At 40.0% G+C, this 16,347-nt stretch overlaps 1 protein-coding gene across 1 annotated transcript in view; it reads left to right on the top strand.

Annotated features, from left to right (window-relative positions):
• Positions 1–16,347, top strand: part of syne1b (spectrin repeat containing, nuclear envelope 1b) — an 86,895-nt gene that overhangs the window by 1,471 nt on the left and 69,077 nt on the right. The window contains exons 2-8 of the mRNA XM_067614141.1: positions 24–329; positions 9,409–9,470; positions 12,329–12,424; positions 13,908–13,991; positions 14,912–15,004; positions 15,271–15,449; positions 15,663–15,859. Coding sequence (XP_067470242.1) covers positions 263–329; positions 9,409–9,470; positions 12,329–12,424; positions 13,908–13,991; positions 14,912–15,004; positions 15,271–15,449; positions 15,663–15,859 — 778 coding nt within the window. The 5' untranslated portion in view covers positions 24–262. The remainder of the gene's footprint in view (positions 1–23; positions 330–9,408; positions 9,471–12,328; positions 12,425–13,907; positions 13,992–14,911; positions 15,005–15,270; positions 15,450–15,662; positions 15,860–16,347) is intronic.

Raw genomic sequence — 16,347 nt, 5'->3', positions numbered from 1 at the left:
ACAAAAATACTTTTCTTTTGCAGGCAATGAATGGAAGACGTGCTTCTATTGGACAGTAAACCTGCTTGTCCCTGCATGAAACCTGAGATTCAATTGGACCCTGTCCTGCAGTGAATTTAGAGAGAGAGAGAGAGAGAGAGAAAGAAAGAGTGAGAGGGAGGGAGGGAGGAGCAGAGGGGATGTCCCACTCAGGACAGTAGTGAAGGATCTTCTGCTCTCAGCATCCGTGACCCACCTTGTCACACGGCTGCAGCGAGACGACATGGCCTCTCCAAAGCAGTTCGGTCGAGGGTCCCTGGACATCACTAATGTGATGCAAAAACTGCAGGGTAAGTGTGACTCTTTGCTCGGCTGGCTTTCGGACCAAACCTTCTCTCCTCCTGCGCCGCTGTACAGTAATATTGTGCTGATTCAATGCCTGGGCTGTGTGCCAGTGTGAAGTTTGCCGGCTTTTGTGAGGCAGGACGCATAAACACACACACATGTACACTTACTCACTTAAGAGCATGAAGCATACAGTTAGAGGATTAAAACTGAAATTGGTTGCTTAATTATCTTATCTGTTTGCTGTCCACTCTGTATCTTTCTCTCTCATCCTCTTTATCACTCTATGATGTATGTTAATGATTAAGCAAAGTGACTTTGAAAAGAGCTGAAGCGTAATATAGTGTATATTGGTAAAATAAACAGTATATTGGGTTTTTTGGACATTACAGTGTGTAATTGGCCTTTTCTCGAGCACTTGCAGCCTTTGAAAGCATAATAGAGTCACACATTTGGGTACAGTAATTTGATTTAATGTGCACATGGTCTATTTTGTCACCATGTGTGGATTTTTCCAAGTTAGCGCATAATCTCATTTGGATTAATAAGAAAATTAATGTTCATTCTTGTGATATCTTGTGACCAAACTACAAAAAGACATTGTACATTGTCTGGTGTCCTAGATAGAGTAATTGAGAAGGTATTCAGAGTAACATGATTTGTTTTATTCTGGAAACATTGTGGTCGATGTCACATTTGAAACTCCTGATCTCAACATATGATCCTTTGATGAGCTCGTCTTCACATCTTTGGACACTGTCCCACTCGTGGGACACTTCAGCCTCTGTGTGACTTTGGTTCAGGATCAGTTATACTCGTTCTGACTTATTGGTTGTAAAATTTTAAAGAGTTGCCTTTCAAATGAAACCAGCGTTATGACTGCAATGAAAAAGGTTGAAGAACACTAACTATTTTATTTTAGGTATGTTATTTTTGGGCTTTTCCACAAAAATAGGGATGCTCGGTAAGAGGTTTTAAATCAGATTTTCATTTTTAAAGAGAGAAACAGTTTTTTTTTCAAAGAGGAATGCATTATCACATCATATCATGTTGTTGCCAATGAAAAGAATTAATCAAATCGTATCAATTTTTCTTGTCCTTTTGTTTAATCACTTCTTAGAAAATGAGAATTTTTTTACAGAAGTCTTGGATTAAAGTGAGCTCCTTTTAGTTTTTGTGAGACCAGGGATCATCAGTAACATTTAATCTGCTCCGACTCTTGACATGGGATACTGAGTTACAACAACTGCAGCTTCATGAATGCACAGACAATGCACTGAACCCGACTAAAACCTGACACCCTTTCTGCCCTTGGTAAGAGAATAGATCGATAGTGGGAGTCTCTTTTTGTTGGTGTCCCCCTTTTGTTACAAGGGCATAGGCCACTACCATCACTACACAGGTCTGGTCGATTTTGGCATCTGCTTCGGCTCGGTTCAGATGTATTTCTGGATGTACAGTATATCATATCAGGAAGTTTACATGTTATAGCTTGTTACCATAGTTATGTTTGTCTGTGGTTTTCCCAATGCTGGCCAGTTCCTGCTTGAGAGAGATTTGGTTTCCTGTGCACTGCAGAGTTATTTCCATTTAGTCATTATTATCAATATATTTTCTAAGCTTGGCGGTTGATATGTGTCATCACAAAAAACACCTGTCCTTTTAGCGCCATTTATTTATTTGCTTATTTGCTGGTATAAGCTTGCTGAAAGCAAATTAAAAGATGTATAATCGTTAAGTCTCTCTGAGTAGATATTTTTGCTTGTTAATACTATAAATTAAAAAATATGAGTAAAATTAAAAACAGACACTAAACACTCTTTTTAGGTGCTGATGAAAAACCTTTTCTGGGAAATAATCAGAATTCAATATGATTTTTAAAAGATAATGAGAGAAACACAGAGGTATATGTGCTAAACATGTATGCACTGAAAGACTGCTACAAACAATTATTTTCATTGCAGAGTAATCTATTTTTCTGAATTATGGCCTCTAAAACATTATAAAACAATGAAAAAAGCCCATCACAATATCCTAGAGTCCAAGATGACGTCTTCATATGTCTTATGTCTAACCGCTAGTCCAAAACCTAAAGTTATTCAGTTAACTATACTGTAAGCAGCAAATTCTCACATTTGTGCCCGAAACTACCTTTTTTTTGGCATTTTTGCTTAAAAAATGACTTAAACATCAATGCATCATCAAAATAGTTGCCAGTGAGTTTTCTCTTGATTGACTAAATGAGGAATCGGTTAATTGCTGTAGCTCTGAAACTTATCTTATCTTATCTGACCTAATATGCAAAATAGAATTAGAGAATTAACCTTTTGTCGCTGTGTTGGGGAATTTACTTGTACAGTGCATAAATGGCATAGTCTGCAATGCGAAGTGCCACCTACTGCTGTGTGTTTCATGTCAGGAAGTGGAATTTGGTATCAGGTCACATCTGGAAAACATTACACTGCCAGTGGTTTTAGGTACTCTGTAGATGGCGAGCAGTAAGGTAATCTGGGCTTTTTAGCTGGTGATCAAACACAGCTTCCTGTCATTAAAGGCATCCTGCGGAGAGGGTTACTGCAGACTCACTTTGACTTGAGCAACAGTCCATCTGGGCGGATGAATTATTGACACAAGCAAATCTGTAGACTTGTGAACACACGCTGATTATTAGTGCTGATTGTACAAGTCTACAATATTGCATATTGAAACTGATTATGTGAACTAACCTACCTACATTAGAGAGAATAAACAACGAAATATTATGACTATCTGAAGGACAGGAATGAGGTGTAACACATATAGTATGGGATATCACGCCCCCGAGTGGCCTGACTGAAGACACCTCTATTCATGCTTTTAAAGGCAGATGATCTGTGGTGACATATGTGAGGCCCACCTGCACATATATACATCTGTCACCACGGTCATCCCTCAGTTCGATAGCTGCTCATCACTAAGCCCAGCTGTGCAGCGGGGCAACCATGTGTGATACCTCATTCCTCACTTTCAGGGAACAGCAGTTACAGTCATAACATTTTGTTCCCTTTCAGTCTATTCACTCGGTACAACACATATAGTTTGGGACATGTATTCAAGTCCTGCAGAGCAGCCATTGAACTTGAGTCAAACCTCCAGCACTCTAGTGCATCATAGACTCAGTAGAAAGGACAGAATGAGCCACCGAAGGGGCTGTCACATCTAAACAGTAAAACCAAACAAAAATGTGTGGTGATGACCAACTGGCTGCAGCATAGATGTCACTCACAGATTCCCCTTTAAACAAAGCCAATGATGTTGCCATGCCCCTGGTTGAATGTGTCCTCACACTGTGAGGCAGCGGAACATGTCTGCTGGTGTAAATGCTCTCCTGGCATGGACAATCTCCAGACAGACAAGACATGCCTCTCGCTTGTCCTTGTCATTCAAAGGAGAAGCCACACTCCTGAGGACAGGGGCAGACAGAAGACTTCTTCTTTGCCTTTTAGGTTTAGGCTTGGTGCTCATTCTGAGATACAAAACTTGTAGACAAAACAAACTCAAAATTAGCACTCCGCAGGTAGCCACACTCATCAACTGGGGAAATGGTGGCTAACAGCAACAGGGGCTGTTAAGCTTACTTTGAGCTGGCAGTATCCTACTGAAGAAACAGAGCTAACTAGCTGTAGCTAGCTAGCCTGACTCGGCAGAGGTGTTCTTTGTGAGGTGAAGAGCGATGAGAACAAGAACTGAGGGATGACCGTGGCGACGGATGTATATATATGCAGGTGGGGCCTCACACATGTCACCACAGATCATCTGCCTTTAAGGTGTGAATAGAGATGTCTTCAATCAGGCCACGTGGGGGCATGATGTCATGATGTGAGTGAATTGACTGAAAGGGAACTCATTTTTGTACTTGTTGCTGTCATCGTGCTACAACTGCGTTTGTTTGATTTCAGTGCCACATGACGATAGCATGGCAACACCTTATGGCCTTAAATGCCCCTTATGGTGCAATTAAAGACTTTCTGTTGCCTGCTGGAGTGTGCATGAGAGGCTTGCTGCTTTCATTATGACTGGATTATTGTGGGTTTCACTTTAGCTGTAGCTGTGTCAAACAGGATATGAAGAAATACAACTGGTTAAGGGTTGTGGTGACATCTGGTTGTGTGCTAAATCCCCTCACCGGAAATATGGATACGCAATCAGATCTCATATCATGCAGGAAGATATAAACCTTTTTTTCTTCGATTTTTAGTCATTTCCTTTAATGCTATGTAGTTATTTTTAGCTTTTTTACTCTCTCTGATAAATAGTCAAGTGACACAGCAACTAATAATGTAGTAACAACTTACGACTACATATGCAGCAAGTGACACACATTTGCTGCTTTGTCATAAAAGGTCAAAACCTACTGTAAAACATTGAGAACCACTGTGGTAGAGCACACCCATTGTTAGAAATCTGTATTCACCAAGGGGGTGGAGTACTCAGCCCACAGTAAGAGTATAAACAAGTAAAAGAAAGACATCCATGCATGTTGTCAGCTGTAAGAGATGCTTCTACTCCACAGTGTCAGTAACAGGTGCCAGACAGCCATCACACTGATATCTCATGAACAGAGAGCCTAATTACCACTTCAGACTGTTCTTCTCATCTTAGATTTGTTTCTTTGCTAGTGTTGTCAGTATTGTTGTGAAGATCAGGGAAGCATTTGGTAAGTAATAAATCCTCAGTGTGAGGCATCTCAGAATGGACTGGCTTGAGTCCAGCCACAGAAATGTTTCTTGTCCTGCTTGATTGTTGCTGGCCTGTCAGAGCTAAAGTAGGGCTACTCTCGACTAAATGGAACAACAACAGAGTAAGAGGGCTTTTACAGTGCTCCCAGGTGACCAACACAGGCCAATGAAGCCAAGCACCTACAGTACAGTATTGCCAGAGGTATCATCTGTCCTAAGATCACCTTAATTACTCCATTACTCACGTGAATTGCAGAGGCTTTAGCGGTTTGTTGCTTTGTGTGGTGTTTGTTGCGGGGGCTATCCTCCTTTAATTGCCACTTAGCCACTGGTACTACATCAGGCTTAATTAAATCAGTTGACTAAGACATAATGACTCAATGATGGGGAGTTGTTTTACATAAGCATTTCATGCTTGTCAGAGTCAGGATATCCAGACCTGACCTACATATGCACAATACATCTCATTACACAAACTGAACCATCTAACTGAGTTCAGGACTCTGGACAGCTCCTTAATAGTTACTGTAGTTGGATTTGGGACTGAGCAGCCGGAATATCAGGAAAACTTCAATAATCATGTAAACTACCGAAAGCTGGCATTGAATGCTTTGTCAGATTCTTTTTAATCACAGTTTCGAATCAAAATACTCGACAAAAAAAGTTCTCAAGACCGGGTTCATCTTATTTGTAGTGCTACTTGGACAGAAGACTAATCAGCAACTATTTTGATAATTTAATAATCCTTTTAGTAGTTTTTTAGCAAAAATGTCATAGATTTGCTGGTTGCAGCTTCTCAAATGTGAGGATTTGACGTTTTTCTGTGTCATACATGATAATACTGTTGATCAGAAAAAACAAGACATTTGACAATGTCACCATGGGCTTCATGGAATTATAACTCCATAAAGCATTTTTCATTGTTTCATAAACTTTGTAGACAAAACAATGAATTGAGAAATAATCTGAATATCAATCAATAATGACAATAACTGGTAGTTGCAGCCCTACTTTCTTGTGTTTTCTACCACATCTCGTGGTCTTCCTCGGAGGATGAAGTTGCTTAGTTGGTATGGAGATGTTTTAGTTGTTATGGTGTGACCAAAACATGGAATTTAATGAAGCAACTCCATTCACTGAGGAAGGCCATGAAATGAGGTTCAAAGTTTCAGGAACAACAATTGGACCTTGTGTTAAGAATTCTTATTTTGTCAAACTATTTTTTTTCAAGGTCAAGAACCTTTAAGCTCATTTTTTTAAAATTTAATTTAATTTTTTTTTTTTACCAGTGTTAGATTTTTAGAGTTCTTCTACAGCTGCTTGTGTTTAGACATTTCTTCTTTTCTCAAATGAAAAGAAAAACAAGTTTATACGTCTCATAGTAGGGTATCAGAAAAAGTACAGAGAAGCACAACAAACATTTATTATAACTTTATATAATTACATCCCCTGCTCTGCCTGTGAGACATTAACTATGTAAGAAATTTACATGAATATGAACAAATTACATGATAGAAAATATATACGTCTTTTGAAGTCTCAGCCTTTGTGGTTGTTTTGAAAAAAGATTGTTCTGTTGTACAAATAATGCAATTCACTGCAGAGTATCCAAATTAAATCTTAATAATATGGTGTCTCTTAGGGTGTGAGTGTTAAAGGGTTGAAAAAAAAAGGCTAAAAATGAAAATGGTTTAATTACAATTAATTATTAGCTTAATGTCTTTATTGACAGACCAGTTAAGTATCTAACCTTATCTGGCCATAAATGACTATGAACCTTAATTGTAGTATGTCTAAAAGCTCCTTGTTCTCAGCTTGTCCAGCTGTCAACATCGTTTTAATGGTGCTACTTCTGACCTTTTTGCTGTTTTGATGTCAGAATAAAAAAAAAAAATCCATTTTCACTCAAATAGCTTTTCTGGGCCAGTTCCACCAGCAGTCTATGGAGCAGTAATAATAGAATCACAAGCTCAGGCCTATTTTTAGCATATCAGAAAAGCTTTTAGTATGCCGGTGGTCTTGAAAGAATAAAGGGATATTTCTGTAGGAAATGATAAGCTATCTTGTACCATACTTATTCACTATTGTATGTTATTATACTCAGAAGACTGGAGTCCAATAGAATAACAGACTGGTCAGAGCTGAAGTGGTTCTGCTATGTCTTACAGGAGGTTTTACAAAAAAGTGAAAGAAAGTGATAGGCTTTAGGGCTTTGACATGATACTGAGCATGCAACGGGAATCCCGGGGTGGGTGTGTCTGCTTTGCCGTCACAATAGCGTTGACGCTGAGAAGGGAGCAGGTGGTAGATGTTATTCACCAGCCTCAGCATGAATTATTAAGATTAGTTGCACCATGGTGAGCTTTGTGCAGCAGTCTATTAATTTTGGTTTTGGTCTATTTAATCAATAAGTCTTTTGGGACTTTCAATGTTATAGCCAGAAAGTGATTTTTCTTTTTTTTTCTTTTTTTTTTTTACATTTGTGTCATCATTGTCTTGGACATTTTAATGCTATTATAAAATAGTCATTCTCATTAGGATTAGATCAATCTTATATACAAACACCCCCCACATACGCGCACACACACACACACACAAAACCCAAGCTTAAATCGGGATAATGCAGCCAAGGCTGTGACATCACCTCTTCTCACATGCTGATTGGTGGAGCCTCGCTCCTAGCTGATCTCTCCCCAGCCTCAGACGGTACGATGATACAGCGAGGCAGTGCAGCGGGGGCTGTGCACATCCACACAGGCATGGCTCCTCTGGATGGGAAAAACACAGGAAGAAGGAAGGATGGGATTGTAGATCAAGCTTTCTGTTAGGTGGTTTCTGCTCTGCTTTGTGCGTGTGAGTGTGTGTGTGTGTGTGTGGGTGTGTGTGTGTGTGGGTGTGTGTGTGTGTGTCAGTGTGTCTGTGTATGAGAGTGTGAGGGAGGAGGGGACGTATTCATCACAGCCTCCAGCAGCTTTTTTGCTTTCACCGGGGAAACCAGGCAGCCAGATCTGCTTTGCTTCCTGCTGGAAAAATAGGGAAAAGGACAGCTGTGTGTTTTTGTGCCAGTTTTTCCACTGTGGATCTTATTATCGCACCTACATATATGTACCTTGGAACTCATGAAACGCAGAGGGAGAAAGCCGGAGAGTGGGGTGTAGAATGGCTCACTATAAGGATGTATCTGTCAGGAAGACTTCGTTAAATCTGGTCACTGGATTTTTTCAGTATCTACGTGGTAAGTAGGGCAGCAGCACCCATCATCTCTCATCTGTGTGGAGCTACGTAGATTATCTGGGATATAGCTGGAAAAATAACATATGCTAACGGTCCCTGCTCTGTGAACTAGTTATGATGCTGCACAAACACAGCTGTATGTGTGTGGCATCTGTGTGTGTTTGTTTGTGTGTTTGTGTGTGCGTTCTCTGCTTCGGTGGGCATCCCATGTGCATCAGTGATGAAGCATTTTCCTGTGGGTTAACGTGATGTCTTTGCTCTCTGTATGGAGTTTGCATTGCTTCCTTAAACACGTGACTACTGTCTATATCTGTAAGGGTGGATGTTTAAAAATGGCCACTCCGTGCAGTGTGCAGCACTAGCCTACCGGCACAAGTGACAGGGTGTTAGAGATCGGTCCCCATCACGACAACAGAATCACTAAAGCAAGGAAATCAGTTGTTTTGTTATAGGTGCTGCATAATGCATGAGGAACCGTGGCTGAATATACTAATAGACCACAAAAGAGGCTGGGGGTGACCTAAACAATCACGCATGTTATTACTGAGCACAGAGGGGGGTTTAGGAGATATGTTGGCAGAAATTTCCTCTCCACTCATTCTCTAATCACCCCACAGACTTCTTTTTGAGAGCACTTGTTAGGAGCATCTGTTATACCAGCTCCGGCAAGCTTGTGCTGTTCTCGTTGCACACATCCAGTCGTTGCAGAAGTTCTTAACATGCTTGCTGCATGGATGCTGCAATGCTACTTGACACCCCGGTGGCAGTTTTTTTTAATATCAGACTGTGTGAGGTCGGATACAGTTGGATTCAGGCTGGTAAAAGGTGACTGACAAAGACTGTCAAAGATTATAGTTTTGGATTAATATTTCATGCATTTTATGCTTCTGTGGTAGCTATAAACCCAACCATATCCATATGTCTAGAATCAATTCACAGCCACTTCTTTACGCAAAAAAAAAAAATCTGTTACAGCTGATCATCAAGTCTTATTACATCCATTCTCCTCCGTTTGATTGTGTGTCCTCTGTCAATATCACAAGCTCTGTTTCAAGTACTGTATGACAGTCAACAGGGAGAGCATGTGGCATCCATCCTGTATTAAAATGTGCTGTATGCCTTTAATTTTCAGATGAGCAAGAGGCGGTGCAGAAGAGAACCTTCACAAAATGGATCAATTCTCATTTAGCGAAGGTAAGTGTGAATTTCCATCCTTGCACTCTGCTTCTTACACTACACACAGCTATCTTAAACCACTCGTCAGGCTTTGGATATTGTAGGACTTTACAAGCCCATCAGGCACATGTGACACAAATTGTCAAAGCAATTACATCACTATGAAGTTGGAGGCTGTGCTATGCTAATATTTCATCAGGGGGAATAGTTATTTTTTATCGCTCCTCATGATTGTCGCGTCTCTTCGGTCACTGGTATTTCAGTCTACTGACCCGTCACGCCTGTGGAGAGATCTGACTGCAAGACGAGCTTTGCCATGCAATAATAATGGCCTCTTCTAATGACGCTTGCACAGGATAAATGAGTTTGTCCAGTTAACTGTAAATAATGACATCATTTACCTCGTTTGTTAAGCATTCAAATCATGTCGGATGTCAGAAAATTTGTTTGTAATAACAGTTTGCTGGATCTAATGTTGGAGAAGGAGCACACACGCTATACCTTGTATTTTTTCTGTTCTGTTTTCCCGAGAGGAGAACTATTGAAAAGGTCATGGCAGAGGCATGCTGCTTGTTGCTTTGCCGGAAAGACGACACAGACATGACTTGAGCTCATTACTCCACGTCTCATCTCAGAGGCATCTTTGCAGTTCATTTTTCAAGAATCTCCATAGGAGCCTTTATACTCGGATGAGCTTTCTGTACAACTAGTGGAGTGTGTTTGTGTGGACATATGGGAGGTTTATGGAATTATGCAGGAACTGGTGGGTGGTGTGTATGTATTTGTATGGTGTATTAGGTGTTTGTGTGCGTCCACCTGTGTGTGTGAGTATAGGTATTTGTATGTGTGTGTTTGTGGATTGGCAGGGACAGTGATGCAGTGTGCAGATGGTGAGCAAGAGGGTGAGGACAATTCCCTGCAGGCAGTCGTCTGTCTCTAAGGTCCATGAAGGCACTAAGTGCACAAAAATAACACATGCTCACATGCTGTATTACATCACACACTATGACCCTAAAATAACATAACGTTTATTAGATTATGCATTAAAGTGAAAAACAGAACTATAAGTAAACAGAAATCGACCAAAACATTTCCCAGAAAATTGTTCAAAATGCAGAAAAAGTAACGTGTAATCTTTATGTGACTCTAATCACAGATGACACATCAGAGTGTACAACTAATCAGACACAGATACAGGGGTTAGATCTGGAGCTGGAACCAAAGAGATTTGGTTCAGAAGGGTCTTTTGTTGAGCCTAATCTGCCCACAATAGTTCAAAGCATGGCTTCTAAAACTTTAGAAGAATCTCAGTTATGTGGTGGGCCAACGTAGAAACGCTCTGTTGGTCTATTCTTCATTATTCATGTGCTGCGCCCGGCTCACTCTCTGTGCATACTAATAGGGCTACTAGAAAAAAAGCCACATCATGAAAGAGCTTTCACACAGTCATATTTACATTGCAGCTGCTCCTGTATGACAGAGATTATTGGCTTATTTAACTGGAAACGTTACAGTAGATGTGACTTTTCATGTCAGTGCGCTAAAGACTTCTCGCAGTGATAATAAACGCTCTACTGGAAGTCATGTGGTTGTGATAAAAAATGATGAATATTAGTTTTAGTGGAATATCCTTTTTGTGGTTGAAAGTGTGTATTATCTAGTTTAAACTTCCTCCAGCTGTCATGCTTTCCCTTCGCAGCTTTGTGTCCATTTCCTCTGATAGTGTATTACTTATCACCTTTCCAGTGATTCTCACAGTTTTTCCACTGTTAGGACTATACTCATGTGACTCTGTTGATCTTTAAATTGATTTTCCAGGGTGAGGTTGATTCTTTTAACTACAGAGACTATTTTTGTATGATTGGGAATATTAGCAAACTATTATTTACTTTTTATGACTGAAAAGTAAACGATTACTTTGTTTGTTTTAATCTGACTAGTAGAAACAGACTAGTTATATGTTCTTATAGTAAAATAGTATATAATTAGGGCTGCAACTAACTATTATTTTCATTATAGATTAATCTTCTGATGATTTACTCAATTAATCGATTCATCGTTTCCTCTATAAAGTGGCAGAAAAGATTGAAACATGACCATTACAATTAAAATAGAGTCAAAAGGTCACGTCTTCAGATGTCTGATCACTTAACAGTGCATGTTTTTGAACCAGTATTGGTCAAAGACATTTAAAAAAAATTAAATAATATTTGAATAGAGACTAAACATATCACACACCTCTACAACACTTTTGTGAAAAGAAGAAAAGTGTACATGTGCAGATTAACAGGGCAGACCTCTTCACACAGCTTTGCCCCAAATAGGCAGCCAACTGCATCCTGTTATGAAGTATGTTGAGTTGTGAAATGGCCTGTATACTGTGCCAAATAAAGAATTCCCATGGTGAGCTTTCCTTTTAATTAAAGCTTCATTCTGCTGAAAAAATGCACATCTGTTTAGTTTCCCTACACTGTGCTGCCTGTGTAATACAATAGATTACGACACTGTCATTCATCTTGAGGATTACACAGCTCTGTAAATGTGTCGATATGATATCAGGACACAGTATCCAGTTAGGGTTAAATGAGTACCATCGCCTCAGGACTGGGCATCAAGCCACTGCTGAGGAAAAAGCACCATCTTTTCAGCTGCAGGGAGGCTCTGTAGTTGTTGCTAACAAGCCTGTTTCTCACAAACAGCATTTGGTTTCTCCTCTGGTAATGGGTTAGAATACCAATATCCTTCCACACTATAGAATCAACAATACAAAAACATCACTGGTTCTACTGGATCTAATGGTTCAATAATCTCTAATCACAGTCATTTTTCATGATGTTTACTTTCTGCATGTTAAAGTTGTGTTTTCTCTCCTCCAGCATAAACCACCACTAGAGGTTAACGACCTTTTTGAGGACATCAAAGATGGGGTGAAGCTCTTGGCTCTTTTGGAAGTGCTGTCTGGCCAAAGACTAGTAAGTAGTGCTACTGAATCATTTTGCACAGGATTTTAACATGAGTTGCATAGATATGTTGGGCCTGATTCATACCCCTTTAAGATGCTTAAGTCACTCTTTTGTGCAAAGTGATTTACACTCTCGGTTCTTAGTGTGGATTTACTACAAGGTGAAAGTCCTCCTGCGTGATGTGCGCTCGGAATAATGCATGTGGAAATCAGGACACATATTTTCACCTTCATATTAAAACAAATCAACTTGTTCTTTTATTCGTTGATTCTCTACATTATATTATGCCTTATGATTCCATTTATTTAACGATGTAAAAAAGAAATCCGCAAGCAAATTCAAGTGCATTTGTTTTGAGTTACAGTAGTTTATTATAAAAGATTAAAAACTGTCAAAGTTGAATAACTTTGAGCCATGCTGGTGATTAGCCTGACAATCAGGCTGAACTATCATTTTGTTTCACTTTATTCAGTCGCTGAACACATTTGAGATGCGGGCGGCTATTCAATGGTCTGGAACTAGTCTTGTTGATTTGTCTTTGAAACAATTGAATCAGGTTTTAAAGCTTTTCCTCCACAGATAAGCAGTTAATATCTTGCCTAACATTTATTGTGTGTGTTTTTGTTTAGGAAATCATCAGATGTTTGATCCCAGTTAATTGGAGGAAAAACATAACAAATGTCTGACAAAACTTGTAGTAAAATTCACTGGAATCGATCGATTTATTCTGATGTTTATACAATTACAGCACAATTGAATCAGGCTGCAACCAAAACCTAATTAAAGATTATGTGTCCATTCTAGCTTCTGTTGTTAGGCAACATGAAATTGAAGCAGATCCGTACATACTGTAAATGCATTTACAAAACCAAGAAATCCCCAGTTTGGATAAAACGTTGTTGTTCACGTTTAGTGTTGAGTCACTGCACAGAAATTACAAAATCATAATTTAGATCTGAGCTTCCCCACTGTGAGAAGCTGTTGGCTCACCAGCGTCTGTTTCTGTCTCTCTCTCTCTCTTCCTGACACACACACACACACACACACACACACACACACACACTGGCTCAGGCTCTGATAGGTATTTAGTAATCAGACCTGTCTTGATACAAACTGCCATGTCGACTGTAAGGCCGTTACTTGGCAAATGACTCAGAACACCTGATGCTTTCATGTATTGCTTTTGTGAGTGCGGCTCTGCTGGTTTACATGAGCCAAACATTTCAGACAGATCTTAATAAAACTAATAATTATAATGTTTCTCTTAAAGCCTTGATAATACTCACAGGCCACCTTTCCCTATTTTACTAGGCAACTAGTGCCAAATATGATGGTTTTTCAACTGTCAATGTGTTTGGTTGGTACTGCAGACAAAATTACCATCTGCAGCTAATTTCTTGCCATGTCTCAAAACAGCAAATAGTTGAATTAAGATATCCTCAGCTTTGTATCGATTGGCTAGCTTGATTCTCACTGTCTGTCCTTCATTTAGCCCTCTGAGCAAGGCCGCCAACTGAAGAGGATTCACTGGGTTTCCAACATCGGCACTGCCCTCAAATTCCTCGAAGGCAGGAAGGTAAGCATTCTCGTAACAGTTAAACCTTTTTGAGTTAATATCATACTATAAAAAATTATGGCATGTCTTAAAGAAGTCTGGGGCATGATTAACAACACATGAGAAAATGCTCTGTATCAGATATTTGTTAGCGTACACAAGGTGCCTCTGTCTGCACAGCATGCTCTGCAGAGAAGCATCAGCTAGAAACAGGACTTCTCGATTACATAACCCATCTCTAAATCCTTTGGCTCTATGAAGCCTGTGTCCCACTTTTCTCTGGGTTCCCTGAGGACTGAGACTTACATTGTTGTGATCTCTCTCCCATCATGTGTGCCTTCAGTCTGTGTATCGAGGATCTCCGGTCAGTCGCCGTTAAACACCCTGTGTGATCATAAACTGTATGCATTCTTTTCATTTGATGCACGATGTGTACGACACAATGCTTGGATACAGCCATTCTGTTTCTATTATATAGTCATTACGCTTTATTACTGACATGCATTTTGGCTAGAACACTGGTTTCTGATGTGTCTGGCTACCTGCATTTCTCAGCTGGTAAAATGTAGACATCTTGGATATAAACATGGCAAATTATGACACTTCTCCAATGCAAGGTTTGCAGTGCCGTGGTACATCTGCTTTTCCTTTAATGCCCTAGTTGAACACGATTTTCCTGTCTTTTTTTTGGTTCACTTTTTACTGTGGCTGTTTCTGCCTTCCTGGTTTGGCTATACAGATGCTCCATAATTATAATACTTAGCTGCATCAAAGACCTTACTTTGATGACTGTGAGCAAAAAAAAAAAAAAAGCTTGCAATATACTTTTGGATAGTATGAAACTCAAGGGGCTTCTCTGTGTGACAATGCAGAAAATTCTCACTTCCAAGCTTCATGTGACTTATTTCCCTGAATAATCCTCTGCTTGCCTTTTGTTTCAGATCAAACTTGTTAACATTCACGCTACGGACATTGCAGATGGACGACCATCAATTGTCCTTGGGTTGATATGGACCATTATCCTCTACTTTCAGGTAATACTCCCCTAAATCCTCATAGTTTAATAACTGTGCACGCTCCAAGGTCAGTCGCTGCCCCACGAGCAAACCCTGCACATCACAAACTCCCTCACCAAATATTTTTGGGTCACCATTTTAATCCAGTGTGGAGGTTGGATTATGCCAGAAAAAGGGGATTCAGAAAGGTCTCACGAAATGCTGCCATTTTCACTCCATGTTGCTATGGTCACAGTGAAGACTCCAAACTCTTCTTTTTCCTTTTGTTCTTGTTTCTCATTTAGATTGAGGAATTAACCAGCAACCTACCAGCCCTCCAGGCCCTGTCTAACAGCAACTCATCTGTGGAGAGTTTAGTCAGCTCTGAAGCAGGAAGCCCCCCCATGAAGAGGAAGGTGGTTAACAAATTTCAGGGCAATGCCAAGAAGGCCTTGCTCAGATGGGTGCAGTGCACGGCTGCCAAGTATGTCACTTTCAAATGATTTTTTTCTCCCGGTGTTGCAATATGATTATGGATATGGGTCTAGATACATTTCTATATACTGAATAAGATATAGATAAGGTTGAGGGCCTGCAAGGCAACTGTTATATTCACCATATTTTGAAGATTTCTGTGTTCACACTAGTTTTACATAAGAATTTGCACAACAAAAATGCTTATGCTTATGTTTCTCAGGTTTCATGGAATTGAGGTGAAGGACTTCGGTCCCAGCTGGCGCAATGGTGTTGCATTCCAGTCGGTGGTGCACGCCATCAGGCCAGACCTGGTGGATATGGAGGTGGTGCGGAGGAGGAGCAACAGGGAGAATTTAGAGGAGGCCTTTACACTTGCAGAAAATGAGCTGGGGATTCCTCGTCTGCTGGATCCAGAAGGTACTGCTGACTTTTCTTACTTGTATGCATTAAGGATTCCTTATTATTCGGACCCGAGAGCAATAGGAATGTGTTACTAAATAGATGCGGGATAATTCAACAATTCCCAAGCATAACAGTAGCAAATATACAGTCCTAAATATATTTACTAGTTTGTCTGTAAAAGTAAATAGTATTACTCTTTTCATCCATTCCTTTGAGTGTTTTTGACAGAATGTGTATTAAAAACATCAGTGAACCCCTCCAGAGGATTAGGGATTCTTGTGGCTCAGAGTTTTAGTCTGTGGAAGTGAAGCAGTCTGCAGTGGCTCTGCAGTCCCGTCTTCAGAAAGCAGAGTCATTGTGCGTTATTACACAAAGAGCTGCACCCAAAATGTCTCTGCTTTTACAGGAACTTGACCGTGATTTCTAGCAACATCAGGTCAAGGATGAAGATGAAAGTAGATATGTATAATTAGCTGTCAGGCCCGTGGAGATTTATCCTCTTG

Source organism: Thunnus thynnus, chromosome 16 (genome assembly GCF_963924715.1).
Source record: "Thunnus thynnus chromosome 16, fThuThy2.1, whole genome shotgun sequence".
Classification (NCBI taxonomy): domain Eukaryota; kingdom Metazoa; phylum Chordata; class Actinopteri; order Scombriformes; family Scombridae; genus Thunnus; species Thunnus thynnus.
This window is presented reverse-complemented; position numbering and strand designations above follow the sequence as displayed.